Genomic DNA, 16,263 nt, shown 5'->3' with positions numbered 1-16,263 from the left:
ACTACCAGTTTACTCAAAACAATCTGCTTTTGTAAATGGCCTACTTATTTCGTCAAAATTTGAAGAGACCTTCAAAACAACTCGAAAATCTGAATAAAATTATTTCAAATTTGTTGTATTAAAATAAATAAAAAAAGAAAAAAATATGTTACCCGACAAAAGCAATAAAGAAATAAATGTTGCGTTATGTTGAGAAAACTCTTAATTATGAGATGGGTGGCCTATAAATCACTCATTGATCCTATAATAACTCTAAGATACATTAAATTAACCTACCGTAGTGCAACAAGAAATTTGTAGTTTGAAAATATACCTACATTGCGAAAATTCATGTACGTAATTTACCCATGACCTGAAAAACAATTTTGCGAAATTATATGATAATTTACATGAAAAAATACATTTTTTTTAGTTTGTCTCCGTTGTGTTGTTTAAAGGCACAAAATGTACATTCTTATTGTGTGTACATAAATAATTACCGGATTTTTGATTTATAGTCTAGGCTGAGATTGAGGGGGTTGTAGGGGAAGTTTTTTTCGTGGGATACCTCCCCTCTGTCTATGCGATCACTTAATACCGTGCGTGGAATTTGAATAAGAATTTGGGAAGAATAAAATATGATAAAACAAAATGGACCGGTGAACCAATGAGATTTTAAGTCTACTGTGCAGGTGCAGGTGCTGTATGTAAGGGCGGGTATAGCTGTCCCTGTCGCGAGCTTTTTGACTGGTTGATGAGTTCCCCAGGTTACAGGCAAATCGTAGGAACGATGTAATGGCAACAAGTGAAGAGATAGGCTCTCGAAATGTGTTTCATCTGAGGCTAGGAAATTAGAGTAGAGTAATAGAGTTCTTCAAAGACCGTCGCTTGTAACCGAATGTGGAAGTTTCCTCTTTGGCTTTGAAGAAAGGATTTATCTAGTAATAAACCAGGAGTGAGTCAAATGTTTTGGAAGGCCATTGTTTTATTAAATATTGCGAATCACATATTGAGCTTGTATGTCATTTAGATGCTTCGCTATTGCGGTTATGTCTATATTGACATAAACGGTGTTGTTGGGACACAATTTGCATTGGGATTGACATTAACTGAGTGTTCACTTTTCGGTAGGCGAAAGCCTTTTGAGAACATAGTTAGTTAATGTGCAATAGGCGTTTACTCTGTAATCGATTATGCATCGGACTGGGAAACTTCAAAGCTTGTTTTTGAAAGATGAATTAATATACGCTAAGGCGTACTTTATTCACATACAATATCGATCTCACATCACATATTAATATAGTAGTTTATTTTCTAGATCTCACACGTTTTGATATAGAAGTACTTTTCCATTATATAATTTTCTTCAAGAAAGTAATGGAATGAATGTGAACTTGTTACATAGGTTTTTCAATAAGTTCGAAACCCTGTAAGAAAAATAAATCAAAATAACTGTGCTTCCTGACAATAAAAAATCGTACGGAACACAAATGTTTCCGTAAATATTTAGTTTTACGTAACATTCTTTTTTGACGTCTACATTTGACAGAAAAAATTTATTTTTCCAATGAACTTATTTCATTAGTTATAATATAAGTGATAAATTATGAGAGGGTGCAAGTCTATAAACAATACATGTGTACATCGATCCCAATAAAACAACATCGTTGTTTATCACATACAACCTTTTCAGTTTAATTTGAAAAAAACTACTTCACGTGTACATTTATTTAATTAATTGCTTTTATGCAGGCCTGTCTCTTGGTTTTAATTAATTAGGAACAAGACCTATCACAACACATTTCTAAAAGGCTTCATTAAACTCATATCAGGATTCATAACGAATTTCTGTTTTATGAGTTAAATTTCATATATCTGGCAAATATTTTGAACCTAGACTAGTTTCTATACCTTCGCTGAAAGTTATTTGTTTATTAAGATAATATACACTAAAAAGAAGTAAAAAAATGTTTTGTCACGTCTGATTAAGAAACACTTTATTACTTGTTGAACTTATTTAACTCAATATGAATAAAAACTAAGTAATTAAATAAAAAATGTTTTATCCTGTCTGATTTTGAGAAATACTTCATTATTTGTTGAACTTGATTAACTCAGTGTTAATAAAAACTAAATAATTGAAAATAACAAACTTTGGTCTTCTTTTTATAGTCGTTTGGGAAAAAGTCAAATGTCGGTGCAGACAATAAATACTCAATGATATATTTATTCTTATCTGTTCAAAACTTTCAAACTGAGGATCTTGTGTAACTTTACGTATCTGTCAACCAACAAATATTAAGTTTTTCAGTTTTCCTTCTATGATATTGGAAAATATCATAGAAGCCAGATCAAACGGCTACTTCAGGCTACAAATGGCTTTTCTTCAGGATCAAACAACATAATATTGTCCAGTTATCGTTTTCTTTTTCAAAATATCAAATAAACATCATAACCCTAGAATTTGGAAGCACTGAGGCCAGAGTTCATAGTTGTCAACCGATCCGTTTCTCCCGGGACAGTCCCATTTTCCATTTGCTTGTCTTGTGTCAGCAGTAAAAATGTAACAGGAGAATTGATGTTTTGCTAATAAATCGAAATGGCGTTCTTCTCAGTAGCCCACCCTGGAGGCCTATTGTGAAACCATTTTTTTCTAAATTAAGCAAGTGTTTAATTTTGATTAAGAAGTTCAGAAGAAATTTAGTCAGATTGTCGGTAGTGTCAAAGAAGCAAATTTGGACGCACTAAAAACCATTGTGACCCTACGTAAGGAGTATCCCTTCATCTAACTTTAAATTTAGAGATGAGTTGAACTGATTGTGTGCCTTTAAATAAGATAAGGACTTGATAAATGCTGCGTGTCCCGAATTTCTGTCGCCAGGTGTTGACAACCCTGCCAAAATCTCATAGGCGAAAAAGCATTTTTATTTTTTCGAGAGCATGTTCTTCACATTGTTTCTGGAGTGTAATAGTGTATGTAATGTGTAATGTAAGCTTACTTATCGTCGGAAAAATCGGCTTGTATTACGTTTGAAGATATTCAAATGTTTTAACGGCAAACAGAGTCATTACATGGTGATTTTCAAACGAAGAAACCCACTCACAAATCATTTCATAAGACAAAACACTTTCCAGAGTGCTGTTAAAGTCACAATAAGACTTTGCACTAATACACGAAGTGAAAAGCTGACTTTTGAGATGGAATAAATTATTATAAAATATTCAATTTATAATCTCTAATGTATTGTTAATTGTTGTTTAATTTAATTACAGGACATAATCAAGAAATCTGTACAGGCATTTTTTGTTTTCAGCACAAGGAAATATAAATGTAACCACAAGTTATCTAGTAACGAAATTCTTCAATACACCTCACTAATTATTTTGAAAATTTTAGAATTTCTGTCTATATTCAGCTTAGTTGAGAAAAATCGATATCAAACTTAAATTATCACTCATTAACTATTCCTTTGTTTTTGAAATCATATTAATTCCTGAATTATTAAGCCCTCAGAAATATAGAATTATACATTGCACATTACATTACACACTATACATTTTATAATATTGTTATATATATATATATATATATATATATATATATATATATATATATATATATATATATATATAACTCTGTTGAGTAGTTTAATAATATATATTTTATATAAAAGCTGAAACAAAAAGATATTATTCATCAGTGATTATCATTGAAATGATTTTGATTATACATATACATATATATATATATATATATATATATATATATATATATATATATATATATACTTTCAAGTAATTCTACAATAATCCTCCTAAGTCCGTCTCTGCCAATTAAGCAATTACATTTCCTATCGATTTGTCTAAAAATACACCATTTCGACAATATAAATCATTTTCTGGAGTTCAATCCTCACACATACGGAGTCTGCTAATGTTAATGGTAAGCTAAAGACCTCAATTCTATCTTAAAAACCTTTCTCCTTAACGTTCGCATGAACAATGGAAAACGATTACATCAGTCACTTGATTTCCACCAAAAGCATAATATAATATGTATCAATATTGTCCAATAAAAAAATCCTTTTTGAAGGCAAGATAGCAATATGATAGTGGCAGGTATCGCAGGTGGATCGAGTATACCGAGTGTGACCGCAGACAAGTGCTAAACGATTTCATTAGTTGTCGTGATTAAAAACTTTTACTTTCGTTTAACGAGTATCATCTGTTTACAGAAGAAATATGGGTAGTGTTTTGTTTATTAAAATTTCAGTTTTTCAGTTTTTAAATTAATGATCGATAAACTTGGTATTTTTTTGTTTTAGGGTTAGATTTCATTGAAGGACAAGGAGAGGATTTTGAAAGAGCTTTAGAGCATACTGGTAAGTTTGTTTTCATTTTGCCCTAACCTCAAAAACAACTATATTTGAAATGAACTTTATATTATATATTATTATCATATTTATATCTAATATTATGAGTTTCAATGTGATCAGGATTAAAAATTAAGTTAAGACTTTAAGTGTCGTGAAAATAGGTTATTTGAAATTTGATTAGGTATGATGATTTCTCGTATGACAGAACTGATTCGTGATAATTGGGAACGAAAATATTACTAGTCAATTATGTTTTTAGTTTTTCTATAATGGCTATAGAAATTGGAAAAAAAAATTATTGAATTGAATTTGTTGTCATATATTTACAAAATTATTATAGAGTTTATAAATAAAAAGTTTTGAAATGAAATTATACTGTTTTTTACACAATAAGAACAAAAGAGGACTGAGTGCGAAATATGAAAGCTATTTTCATGTGTGAAGTGTGGTACTAAGGTAAAAAATTTTTTTTTTCTCCAGGCGTATGATCAGGCCATCAATTCCCTTACCGTACAAAAATTTGCTCGTTGCTTCGCAATTTTGCATTCATTCGACTGCGCTGCGCTCCGCCTCGCAACTGCAAATATTGCTCGTAAAAAATATATGCACTTTTAATCCTTATAATATAATATACTATTTCTTTAAATTGTAAAATAAGAAATGCTTATAATTGTACTAGTAACAAAATAATGAGAAACGATAGCAACGTGTTATTATAGGCGTTGTAACCAAGAAGGCAGAAACTGTCATTTAATGTGATGTTTGTCAGTTTTGAAAAGTGTAATGTAAAAATGTCTCAAGAAGGAGAATTTCAATGTATTATTTTTACGCTTGAAGAAAACATAATATATGTCACTCGGATCAGAACACCCATTATATGTTTCACTCCGTTTGCACAGCCTCGGCTAACGCCTCGCAGTTCAAGAATCTGGGCTCAAGAATAATAGTAACTTTCTACTCTTACTAACATAATGTACTATTCAAGCATATATTACTATCATCAACACAGATAAAAGTATACTATTACTATACTATTACAATAATAAGATAAGAACATTTGTCAGTTTTGAATACTTTATTGGAAAAATATCTTAACAATAGTAATATACGCCTAAGAAATTTTTAAAAATAGCTGATTTGAGTCGTTAAACCCGTACTCCAAGAAAGTCTCGAACATTATATGCTCATTTTTCAATTATAGATATAGATGTATTCGGTTTTTTCTACAATAAATTTAAATTGTCTTTAAATCTAATTACAATTAATATAGATATAAAAACAACGAGCAATATTTTTATGTCAAAATCATGGAAAATAAAGTGTTTTTTGAATATCATGCTCTGGGGTTTTGTTTCGTATCGGTTGTTTTTTTTTTCACCACTACACTAGCTACAAGTTTTAATTTTTTCCGCTTTCCCAAACTTCTATGTAGCATTTCTTTATCTATAGTACTCCTACTGCTTAGTAGCAACCCCTTTTCTTTTTCTAACAAATTAAAGTAGTTACTTTAACTAACACGTAACTGCTGTGGGAGAAACATTGATTTTTAAAGGCAATTAGAAGTACCTATTAGCTTATTGTACCTGTTGGTACAATAAGCTGTTCCACCTGATTCTCAAGCTTTCTTAAACAGCTTAATTGTTGTTTTTAGGAGCTACAAGTAAAAAGTCATTTAATAGGTCTACAAATACCGTTGTTCGCATCGTTTATACACAGAAGTAGCTTTCTGTTTAAGACATCTATAAGAAATTTTATATTCCCTATACAACACTCTTATAATCGTCAAAAGATTCAATGGGAATATAAGATAACGACCGTATCTCAAAAATAAGTTAGTGATAGTGTTATTTGAGTCTGCCTACCAACCAAGAAAATTACCAAAAATAGCATAGAGAGCTGTTAATAGATAGTTCACATTGTCTAACGGTTATTTAGAGGTAGGAAACTTACACGTAGTCATATTTTTTTACATTGTCTGAGGGTTATTTGGAAGTATAGAACAAAACTTACACAAAGCCACATTCTTGCACTGTAAAGTAATTCTGAACGATGATACAAGTAACAATTTTGGTTGATTTTCATATTGTTTTCACTATTATGTTTTTTTACATGTTGACAACTAATACATTTTCAAGAAATTTGTAATTGATGCTGATAAAAAGTATCAACAGTATTAGAATTTTAATTTTGTTTTTTGAAAGAATTATATGAATATAGATAAGAATTTGCCTACAATCAATGAAGGGTCGTCTTTTTGGTTTTATAGTTGATTTTGTTGGTAAATCTTGGTGAAAGAATGATCTTTAGCGTTTCACGATCAATAAAATTTCATACGCCATGATGCACATGTTATATTATTAACCTAGCATGCACCTTACACAGTTTTTAACCGACTCTCAAATGATGAGTAAAAAGAGGTAAAATAAAATTCTTCACTGATTCAATATAATTACTGAGTAGTAGCTTCTGAGAACATCAAAAAAGCTAGAAAAGAGTTATAGTACTGGGCTATAGTAGCTCTATATAATTGTTCTTTTGTGAATGTTTTGACCTCCTAAATAAAACGGTTGAGTAAAATGGTCCTATTCATATGAATAAGATCTATTTAAATAGAGTTGAAACGTATTTCTAACTATTTTGAGTACCATTCAGCTTCCGAAAATTGTTTTGTAAACGGCTATTTTTTGTTTATAAAACTAGTACAGTTGGGAGGGGCCAACTCATTCGTGTTTTTCTTCAAGTAATAATCATCATATAGAATTAATAATGAATAAAAATGGTTAAATATACTCTTCATATATTTTTCCCCGAATACAATTCAACATATATTGATTAATTGACAAGATCCTTCTTATTTCAACTAACAGCAGACGGAACCATTTTTTCCAGTACTGGTAGCGGCATTTCTTCCTTTTTCTTGTACATATTACATTTTCAAACCCAATTAAAAAAGATTTCGAAAATTACACCAAGAGATAACATCTGGATTATATCAATATTCTACTCGTAACTACATATTGCATAAGTTTTTATTCAAGCATTTACAATATTGGTTACTGATTTTTTATACCAAAACCTTTTCTTGTGAAATTTAATTGTGATATTATAACAATGACCTTGTGAAATCTATTCAGGCTTCGATTAGGATTCCATTTTATAATTGTTCTATCAATGTTTAAACAGAAAGTTGGCTATTGTTTAGCTAACTGGGTGAAAGGATCCAACCTGGATGCGTGTAAGTTCAGTAGATATATATTATTTCTCTATAGAGAAAGTTATGTATTCGTGAGAGATTTTCGTCGCTTACAGAAAAAAAATCAAAATCCCTGTATAAAAGGAAACGGTAAAAAACATGGAGAGTGTAAGCCAATGTTTTCTCGAGGATCCGAATCTTTATGCACCCATACAAAATGCAATAATAGCAAGAGTGTAAACCAGGAAATTTACATCCAACAACGTCATGTCTTGTTTACAGGTGAAGGTCATTCTCATAAGTAAAAGTGTCGCCGCTAGAATGAACCAAGTCGTGTGGTGTATGGGTTTGTTCGAGGATTCAAAACGACATCTATATTGAGTAAATTGTGCTTGTTTTTTACACAAAATAAGTTGAGAAAGCAGCTTTATTAGATCGGGGCACAACTTCACAAAGGTCCAATTTTTTTTGATAAAAGGACGTGAAATTTTGCCTGACTAAGTGATCTTCAAGGAAGACTATATAAACTTCCGTCCAGGCAGTTCTGAGCTATTAGCAATAGCTATAAATTTTTTATAGCGGGATTTTCTCAAATTGGACAAGAAATATTTGTTAAGAAATGGCAGCAACCGCGGAGTAAACATGACGAGCCGTAATTTCAAATTATACCTTTCAAATAAATGAAATTTCATGAAATATGTCGTCAAATATTTCACTTTGATAACTAATAAATAACTGTTATTGTATCAAACCAGCAACTTTCTTAAGAGACATCCGCAATTATTCTCATCTGCAATAAATTGCTTCGCATATCATTATTAAATTTTTTAACTCACTTTCATACCCGTATATGACTATTTTGGCCGTTTCTATAGTTTCATTGGAATACGTTTTATCAACTTGATCATGAATATAAATATTGATAATTCTCATTATGTACTCAATTCTAATAAAAACTTACCACACAACAACATCCTGAGTACATAAAATTTTATTTTTATTGCGTATCGCCTTTCCTGATTCCGTTTATCGGGAAATTTGTTTCTATAATCGGAGTTAATTTTGTAGACAACCACCGTCTATTTTGGGATGTCCTTGTTCATAAAAAAGAGTGTACAATATTGCGAATTATAGTAGGTACATGTTTGTAGTTATCATTTGGTTACAAATACTTCCAAAGTGTAATTTGAGAAAAAATTGTTTAATCGGGATATTATCAAGTATCAAAACACTTCAGTGATCTTTTTGTCGAATATAACAAACTTTTATTGGTTATCACAATAGTACAGATCGACCAACATAGCTTTGCCTCTGGGATGCGCAAACGATAAACAGAGAGGGTTAGTGTGCGACAAAGACCGACTTCGCCCTTTCACCGGGAAGTACCGGAGAAGAATTTTAGTCGAAACCGTTAATTGAATGCAGCACCTGAATCAACGTCGAAACAAATTTGGTATCAGTTGACGATAACGATAAAACAGTAGAGGATAGGAATCGTAACATCTTCATTCATTCGCAAGGAGAATATAATTAAATATGATAATCACTAGAGAGTATTTATTGTAGATGGATTAATAGTCACAACACATAGAGATATCCTTTCTACCCTCCGTAGACTCCGTGTCTAAAGGTACAAGGTGCCCACATTATGTGATAAGTTGTAGTCTAACCAACTAAATTTCTCTACACTTCAGGTATTAAGATTACAACATTTTTAATTGTAAATATTTAACGCGAAAAATAATGTTTAATCTACACCGAAAAATTCTTTTTTCTCCAAATTTACTCAATAACGAGAATATTTTTATTTGTATGCGCTTAATATCTATATGTCAAATTTATCTAAAAATTTGACAGGTGGCGTCAGAAATATGGCTAAGTCAACAATAGAATCATAATAGGGAAAATCTGAAAAGTGATTGCCGCCAAACCGCTCCCATCTTCCAGTTATTTGATTAACACTGTTCTCCATCATAAACATCTATTAAAATATCTGAAATCATTTTAATTCATTTTTTTGTTTTGAATGATAAAACTCTGTCTGTTATTGATAATATAATGCAGTATTAATAACTGAATATGACAAACCTTCCCGATTTTCAAAACTCTAACTGTAAACAAAATTAAATTAGTTTAATCGATTACTAATGTCTATCATATTACAAATGATGTATGTAATAAATGCCAATATTACCATTGATTTTTGGCATGCTAGTTTTCAGGTCAAGAGAATATTATGTATGTCTCTCACCTTTACATAACACGATAAGGAAGTTGATTATCATGTTGACATTAACAATTGAAATTTTTGAATCTTTTTATGGTCAAAACTGGAGTAAGCTACCTTGCACAAAGTGATTAAAAGTCAATTTATGTAATATGTAAATGAAATATTTTTGATAATGTTATTAACAACATTATCAACTGCAACTATTCTGCTAGTAGTCAAAAATAAAAATTATACGAATTGTATAGTTTGTGAAAATAGAGAATGCCAAAAAAACCAGTCCACCCCGACAGTTTTCCCAGATTTTCCGGACCAGAGATAGCTTCTTCAAAATGTGTATCTTTAGAATACTGACAGCGACTTCTATGACTTCTTAATAGTTTGAATTGGTTATTCCAATTTTAGAGAAAAAATTTTGAAACGAATTTATCAAAAACTCGAAAAATTTTTATTTTAATGTAGTCAATTATAATCTAATCCATTTGTTGTATGTATGTATGTATGTAGATATTGGAGTATCATATAGACTGCGACCCAAAGGATCTATTGTGTCCTCCTTTCTTGCTATCTTGCTGAGATACTGGGAATCTAGTGTTTAGAGCTGATCTGTTCATCCCAATCCTTTTAGAAAGTCAAGAATGTGGGATGGCTGTAGCTGTCAGAGATTTTCATCTTCTATTTCATACGCTCCCAATTGTAGTGCTCTGGAGTAGTAATTCGCACTTCGGGAGAATGTGAATAAAGTTTTCGTCCTCTGTGAACAAAATCTGAACACCAATTATTTGCAAAGTCCATCGTCTACAGGTGTCTACTGAGGCGATGGACTCCTGTTAGTATTTTCTTACATAGGTTAATATATTCAGCATATCTTTTGTAGTTATATTTTCCCAGGGAAGTATTTGCCTCTCTCAGCTCCTGAATCCATTTATTCATACTATATTCAATTTTTTCTCTATAGATTCAGAAAAGTGAAATTGTCAAAGGTTATGAAAAAATCTCATTCCATTTTATTCAAAAAGGTGTCATTTATAACAATTCAAAATCAAAAGTATCGCAATAGTCTAGTATTTTAAAATTTTTAACTACATAGAAATGGTTATAACTGAAAAATGTGAGTATTCAAGAGTTGAAATCCCTTATCTCAGTTTACCAATGACCGCACCGTGAAACAAAAATAGTTCTACTTCAGCCCAGGTGGTTTCTTCTTAATTTGACACATATAGAAAGTATATGAATCGCGTAGTATATGTAGTGTTTAGACAAATGAAACTTCTTTTTTTGAATAAGTTAGCATGATAAGTATTAGTAATGCAAGTAATGCAAAAAAAGATAATCGATAATTTATTACCTAATGTACGTAACACAGTTTTCCTTGAATCAATTTTGTTTTAATAAAAGGGTAAATAAATGCCCTTTATAATAATACCTGAATTGTTGACGATGTAATGGTTTTTTTTATTTATACATACATGGATATAGTTAATAAGTGATGTATAAAAGGGGCGATAGAGAATGATGCTAATTTTATGCCAGAGTGACAAATGCAGGAATCACTCGAAAAATATGTCTATTTTTCATTATTTACTTCAACCTATAGATGTATTGATTGTCGCATGTTCAATACGAGAATGATCTCAGAAGTATCTTGTGGAACAAAGAAAACATAAAAATTTTGGAAAAAAATATATTGAATAAATATATTTATTTTTCAACGTAATCTTCTTTGAGCTCCATACACTTTTCCCATGTCCAATTCCCTTTTCATAAAAGGAATCGTCAAGCTCCTCAAAATAGTCATTAACTGCCTACATCACTTCTTCATTGTTGGAAAATCTTTGACCACTGAGCCATTTTTTGAGGTTTGGGATCAGGAAAGATTCCGAGGGGACTAAATCTGGAGAATAGGGTGCATGAGGTATCAATTCAAATTTTAATTCATTAATTTTGGATAAAGCAATAACGTGTGAGCTAGAGCATTGTCTTCATGAAACAATACTTTCGTCTTAGCCAAATGCGGCCGTATTTGCATGATTTCTTCGCACAAACGTTGGAAAAAATTTGCATATTTCTCACTGTTGATAGTTTTTCCTTTTTTAAGATTTTTTATCAGTCAATGGAAATTACCCCATGCGCGTCTTAAAAAACCGGCGCCAATACCTTGCCTACAGATCATAGCGGTCATAGCCTACTTTGGAGCCGGTTCTCCCCTTTCAGTCCATAGTTTTGATTATTCTTTAGTTTGTGGTGTGTAGTAATGGACTTATGCTTCATCCATGGTCTTGGAACGGCCTTAAAATTTAACTTGATCAATCACTCGATGGAAACACTTCAAGACGCTGCTTTTGTTTTATTGTGAGCAAATACGACACTCATCTTCCGCACAGCTTTCTGATATCCAAATATTCAGTTAAGTTTTCTGTCAACGATCATCCAGTACATCTATTTGTGAATTTTATTTTCTGGAGTCGTCACCTCATTTATTTAGGACCTAGTTCAGCTTTATATTGGTTGAGCTGAGGCCTTTCAATAAAAGTATTGCATCACAAAATGATACCCAATTTTTTCCATGATTACAAATTAACTGAAAACATTCACTATTCATGGCTGCCAAACAAATAGTAAACAACGTGGTGTCTCCAAACTTTAGTATTTTTCAAGCAAGTACTATGTTTCTAGATACTTTTGGGACCATCCTCGTATCAAAGCGATTTTTCTATTTAGTTGGTTTATTTGTTCATTAATGTTATTATCATTATTATTTCTATTGTTTCAGGTTTTGGGAAATTTCACTACTCTTTATTGACAATATGCGGACTTATATATCTGAACACCGCTGTCGGTATAACAATAATATCTTTTGTTCTACCTTCAGCAACATGCGACTTTCAGATGTCATCATCAGACAAAGGGTGGCTTACTGCTGCCCCTATGCTTGGTAAGTTCTGAATTGACAATAGCTTTGCCTCGACCTATTTGTATGCTTACTATCGCAATATACAACAAGCTATAGTTCAAATAGTTAGAAAAATATATTCCATTCCAAAAGAATAATGCACTTAGGTTTGCAACTCAGTTTTCTGTCTTCAAGCCATATAGAGTACTAAGCCCTTCAAGTTATTGTATAGTCATTGCCTCTGTTATTTTTCTATTATTACTATTGAATTAAGGTACTCAAAAACTGGCAAATAGTTATATTTTGTAACTAATTAAATGCCATATTTTAACTTTCTGCTATTTGTAACCTCGAACTTCCCAGCTGAAGATTAATATAGAAAAATTATTAATCCACTTTAGCACTTTAGAGGTTACAATTCAAGAAAATTGTGTTAAATCAGGAGGAATAATGAAGAATTCACCTCATTAAAAATAAAACTTTTCCCTAACAGGATCCTGCAAATTAATATAAATTGTTGAAAATGATAAAAAAATTAGAATAATATATTGATTAATAACAGGATGAAATACATATGTAATAAGTTTAAATTCAAAAAAACTAATGTTTTTTTGTAGCCGTAGCCTAACATCTGAAGAGCTGAATAAAAATTGAATAAAATAGACTGGAATATCTTGTGTTTGAATGAGTAGATCTAGGTGAAAAGGAGCTTATGCTACAACACATAAAAATTGTATATTTTGTATATATTGTATATTTTATATTTTAAATTATCACCAGATAGAAATCTTTTCGATTCAATTCGTTCGTTTCCGCAAAGTAATGGAAACTGAAGAGAATTTGTTTTAATGCATTTCTCAAAAAAATTATTTAAAAAATACCAAATAATAAACTACGCAAAAATAAAAATATAGAGAAGATAGAAAGAAGATTATACAATATTATCACGAATTTATTTGAACTATTAAATTATTGTTGTGTTTAGAAGTTAGTAGAGGATATAAAGATATTAAAAAAATTTCAAATTGAAGTGGGAAAATGTCTGATAATTTCCTTCGGGATTTATAGAATATTCATTTTCCATCTATTTTCAATCACTAATCTTTTTTCTATAAACTATGGAATTTTCTATAATTGTTTACTTTTTATTTTCCATAAAATTTCGTGAAACTTGACCATTGTTGGTATTTGTTATACATAGATTGCTATTTATAAAAATTACGGTTAATTCGGTAAAGAGATTTAGCTGAAATCATTTATTTAATTACACCTTTAATTTCTCCTCATTTTTGCCAGGCAATTAAAATCGATTGTGATGATTGCAAGGAATTTCCTGGCAATCAAGGTAAGTGCCATCTGCAAAGCTTTTTCGGAAATGAAACTTATATTAATGCTCTCATTAGACAATGATAAAGACTTGAAAAATATAGAGATATATGGATACAAAGTTTCACTAAAATTATAATGGAACAAGTTTAAACTTTTGACATAGTTTACGACAACTGATTGTGAAGTAATACAATATATTTGTTGTCAAATAATTTTTTTAGTAGTATTAAGCTTCTTAATATTTTAATATTATCAAACATAAATATAGCGGTTCTTTAATAACATTCAAGGCTGAATGTTTTTAATATTGAAGCATTCTGAATTGGATTGGTGTTTCCAAAAATTCTTGGCGAATTTATTACTAAAAAAATTCACATGATTGTGAAATTGTAGAAATTTATTGATAATTTCACAAACCATGAAAACATTTCAACAATAATATTCTAGGCTATGGGGAAACTTATCAACAAAATGTTTTGTGTCTCTGTTTTACTAAATTCAATCACAAAGGTATTTGCTACAGGATGCGACACTAAATATCAGTTAATATATTATGAAGTGTTATTAAGAAACCAACCCAACCGCCCTACCTAGCCATATATTTTGCTGTAGCTGCATTTAACAAACGAAAAGAGGAATTGATGGAATATAATTTTATAATACTTTTTATCAACTATACTGCTTTGATAGGTTGATATCAATTGTTCAAACGATTGTGAAAATAAACGTATTTCACATATCAATGAACTTTGCGCTCTCCTATCATTAATTGTAATTTTAATATAGGTTATACGCGGAAAAATCAAAATGTTGGCAAAACGCTTTATAGCCGTTTACTTTATTGTGTTTAAATAAATGCCTTCTAGAATTTAGGTCAAAAAGACATCAGGCAGTTCAAGTTTAATAATAGATGTTGAATTGATGTTGTTTCTGAAAAATAATACTGAAAAAACTTACATATTTAACCAAAATTGTATTCTTTCTTTGGTGTTTATTCCATTGTTTTTTAATAGTAAATTTAAAGAGTGATGCCACTATCTAGACCTCCGAGACTATAACGTCATAAAAAGTATATCCCAGATGAATACTGCAACAGTGTGAATCGGAAGGTAGGTGGATTATTCAACTGGCGTTGAGTTGTTTATCGAGGTAAAAATTTTTTGAAAAGTATTGAAAATTTTATTTTCGATGAGTAATAGGAAACTTTGTATTAGTGTGGATAATTTACTCTACATTGTCTAATAAAAATTTTTCAATTCTTCATCACTTTATATTGGTGTAGGTTGTCTTCTCTTGAATTCATTGAACTATATGGCTACATCATATCCTCGAATTTTTATCAGTTTCCATTTATGGTACCTTTTAATATTGTTGATGATATAGTTCGCAATAAGTAACAATTATCCACTATCTAATGCTCTTTTCGTCAATATGTTTAATTCCAATGCGCACGGATCAGTAAACGAATTATTCAGTTTTATTTCTGCAACGTTATATTGAAATTTCAGCGTAGTACCTTCATATTTTATTTCCAGGAATGGTAATTGGCTCATATTTTTGGGGATGCCTGGCTGACACGAAAGGCAGAAAAACCGTATTGATTGGTGCTCTTCTGATGGATGGTATATGCGGATTGCTGTCCAGTATTTCACAAGTGTACTGGCTGTTTATGTTATTCAGATTTTTTAACGGATTTGCGTAAGAATCATTTTTTGGTTAACATTAAAAGTTATTATATCATTAAATTTGTTTTTACAAACACACATACTCGTATATGTCTGTAATGAAATAAGTAGACATATTCAATTACTGTTCTTTCATAGTTTAATTTTACTTCTAATGGGTTTTCATCTGAAACAAGAGATTTTTTCAAATAATAATTTTCTACGACAAGTTGACCAATCTTTCTCATTTTGTTTCTTTCCAAAAAAAATATTTATCATAATCAACACAATAGGTAGTTGCTTGTGTGACTATTCCATAATCTGAATAAAATCTCTTTTCGCTGATCAATTTTTTAAGATTTGAAAACTAGAATTATTTACTTGGTGCTAAATCGCGAAAGATAAAGTGGATAAGAGAGCAATAAGAGGATAAAAGAGCAATTCGTATCCTAATTTATCAATTACTCGCATTTTGTTTAGATTTAGTGCTACTGATAACATCTGCTTTTTCTAATTATTATGAGATCAGTGCAATCAAAAGTAGTAGCCTTCATGAAAATTCTAGTATAAGCTGGTTCAATTGATTGTTTTCATCCTCAAAA

General features: G+C 30.6%; 1 protein-coding gene across 3 annotated transcripts in view; it reads left to right on the top strand.

Annotated features, from left to right (window-relative positions):
• Positions 1-16,263, top strand: part of LOC130897990 (synaptic vesicle glycoprotein 2C-like) — a 72,147-nt gene that overhangs the window by 45,126 nt on the left and 10,758 nt on the right. For 2 of the 3 annotated variants that reach the window (XM_057806998.1, XM_057807000.1), the window contains exons 2-4: positions 4,305-4,361; positions 12,549-12,710; positions 15,533-15,695. In XM_057806998.1, coding sequence (XP_057662981.1) covers positions 4,305-4,361; positions 12,549-12,710; positions 15,533-15,695 — 382 coding nt within the window. Of the gene's footprint in view, positions 1-3,902; positions 4,226-4,304; positions 4,362-12,548; positions 12,711-15,532; positions 15,696-16,263 lie in introns of those variants that run through there. The other variant, XM_057806999.1, reaches the window with a different exon arrangement.

Source organism: Diorhabda carinulata, chromosome 9 (genome assembly GCF_026250575.1).
Source record: "Diorhabda carinulata isolate Delta chromosome 9, icDioCari1.1, whole genome shotgun sequence".
Lineage (NCBI taxonomy): Eukaryota > Metazoa > Arthropoda > Insecta > Coleoptera > Chrysomelidae > Diorhabda > Diorhabda carinulata.
The sequence above is the reverse complement of the archived record's forward strand: the minus strand, read 5'-3'. Positions and strand labels throughout refer to the sequence as shown.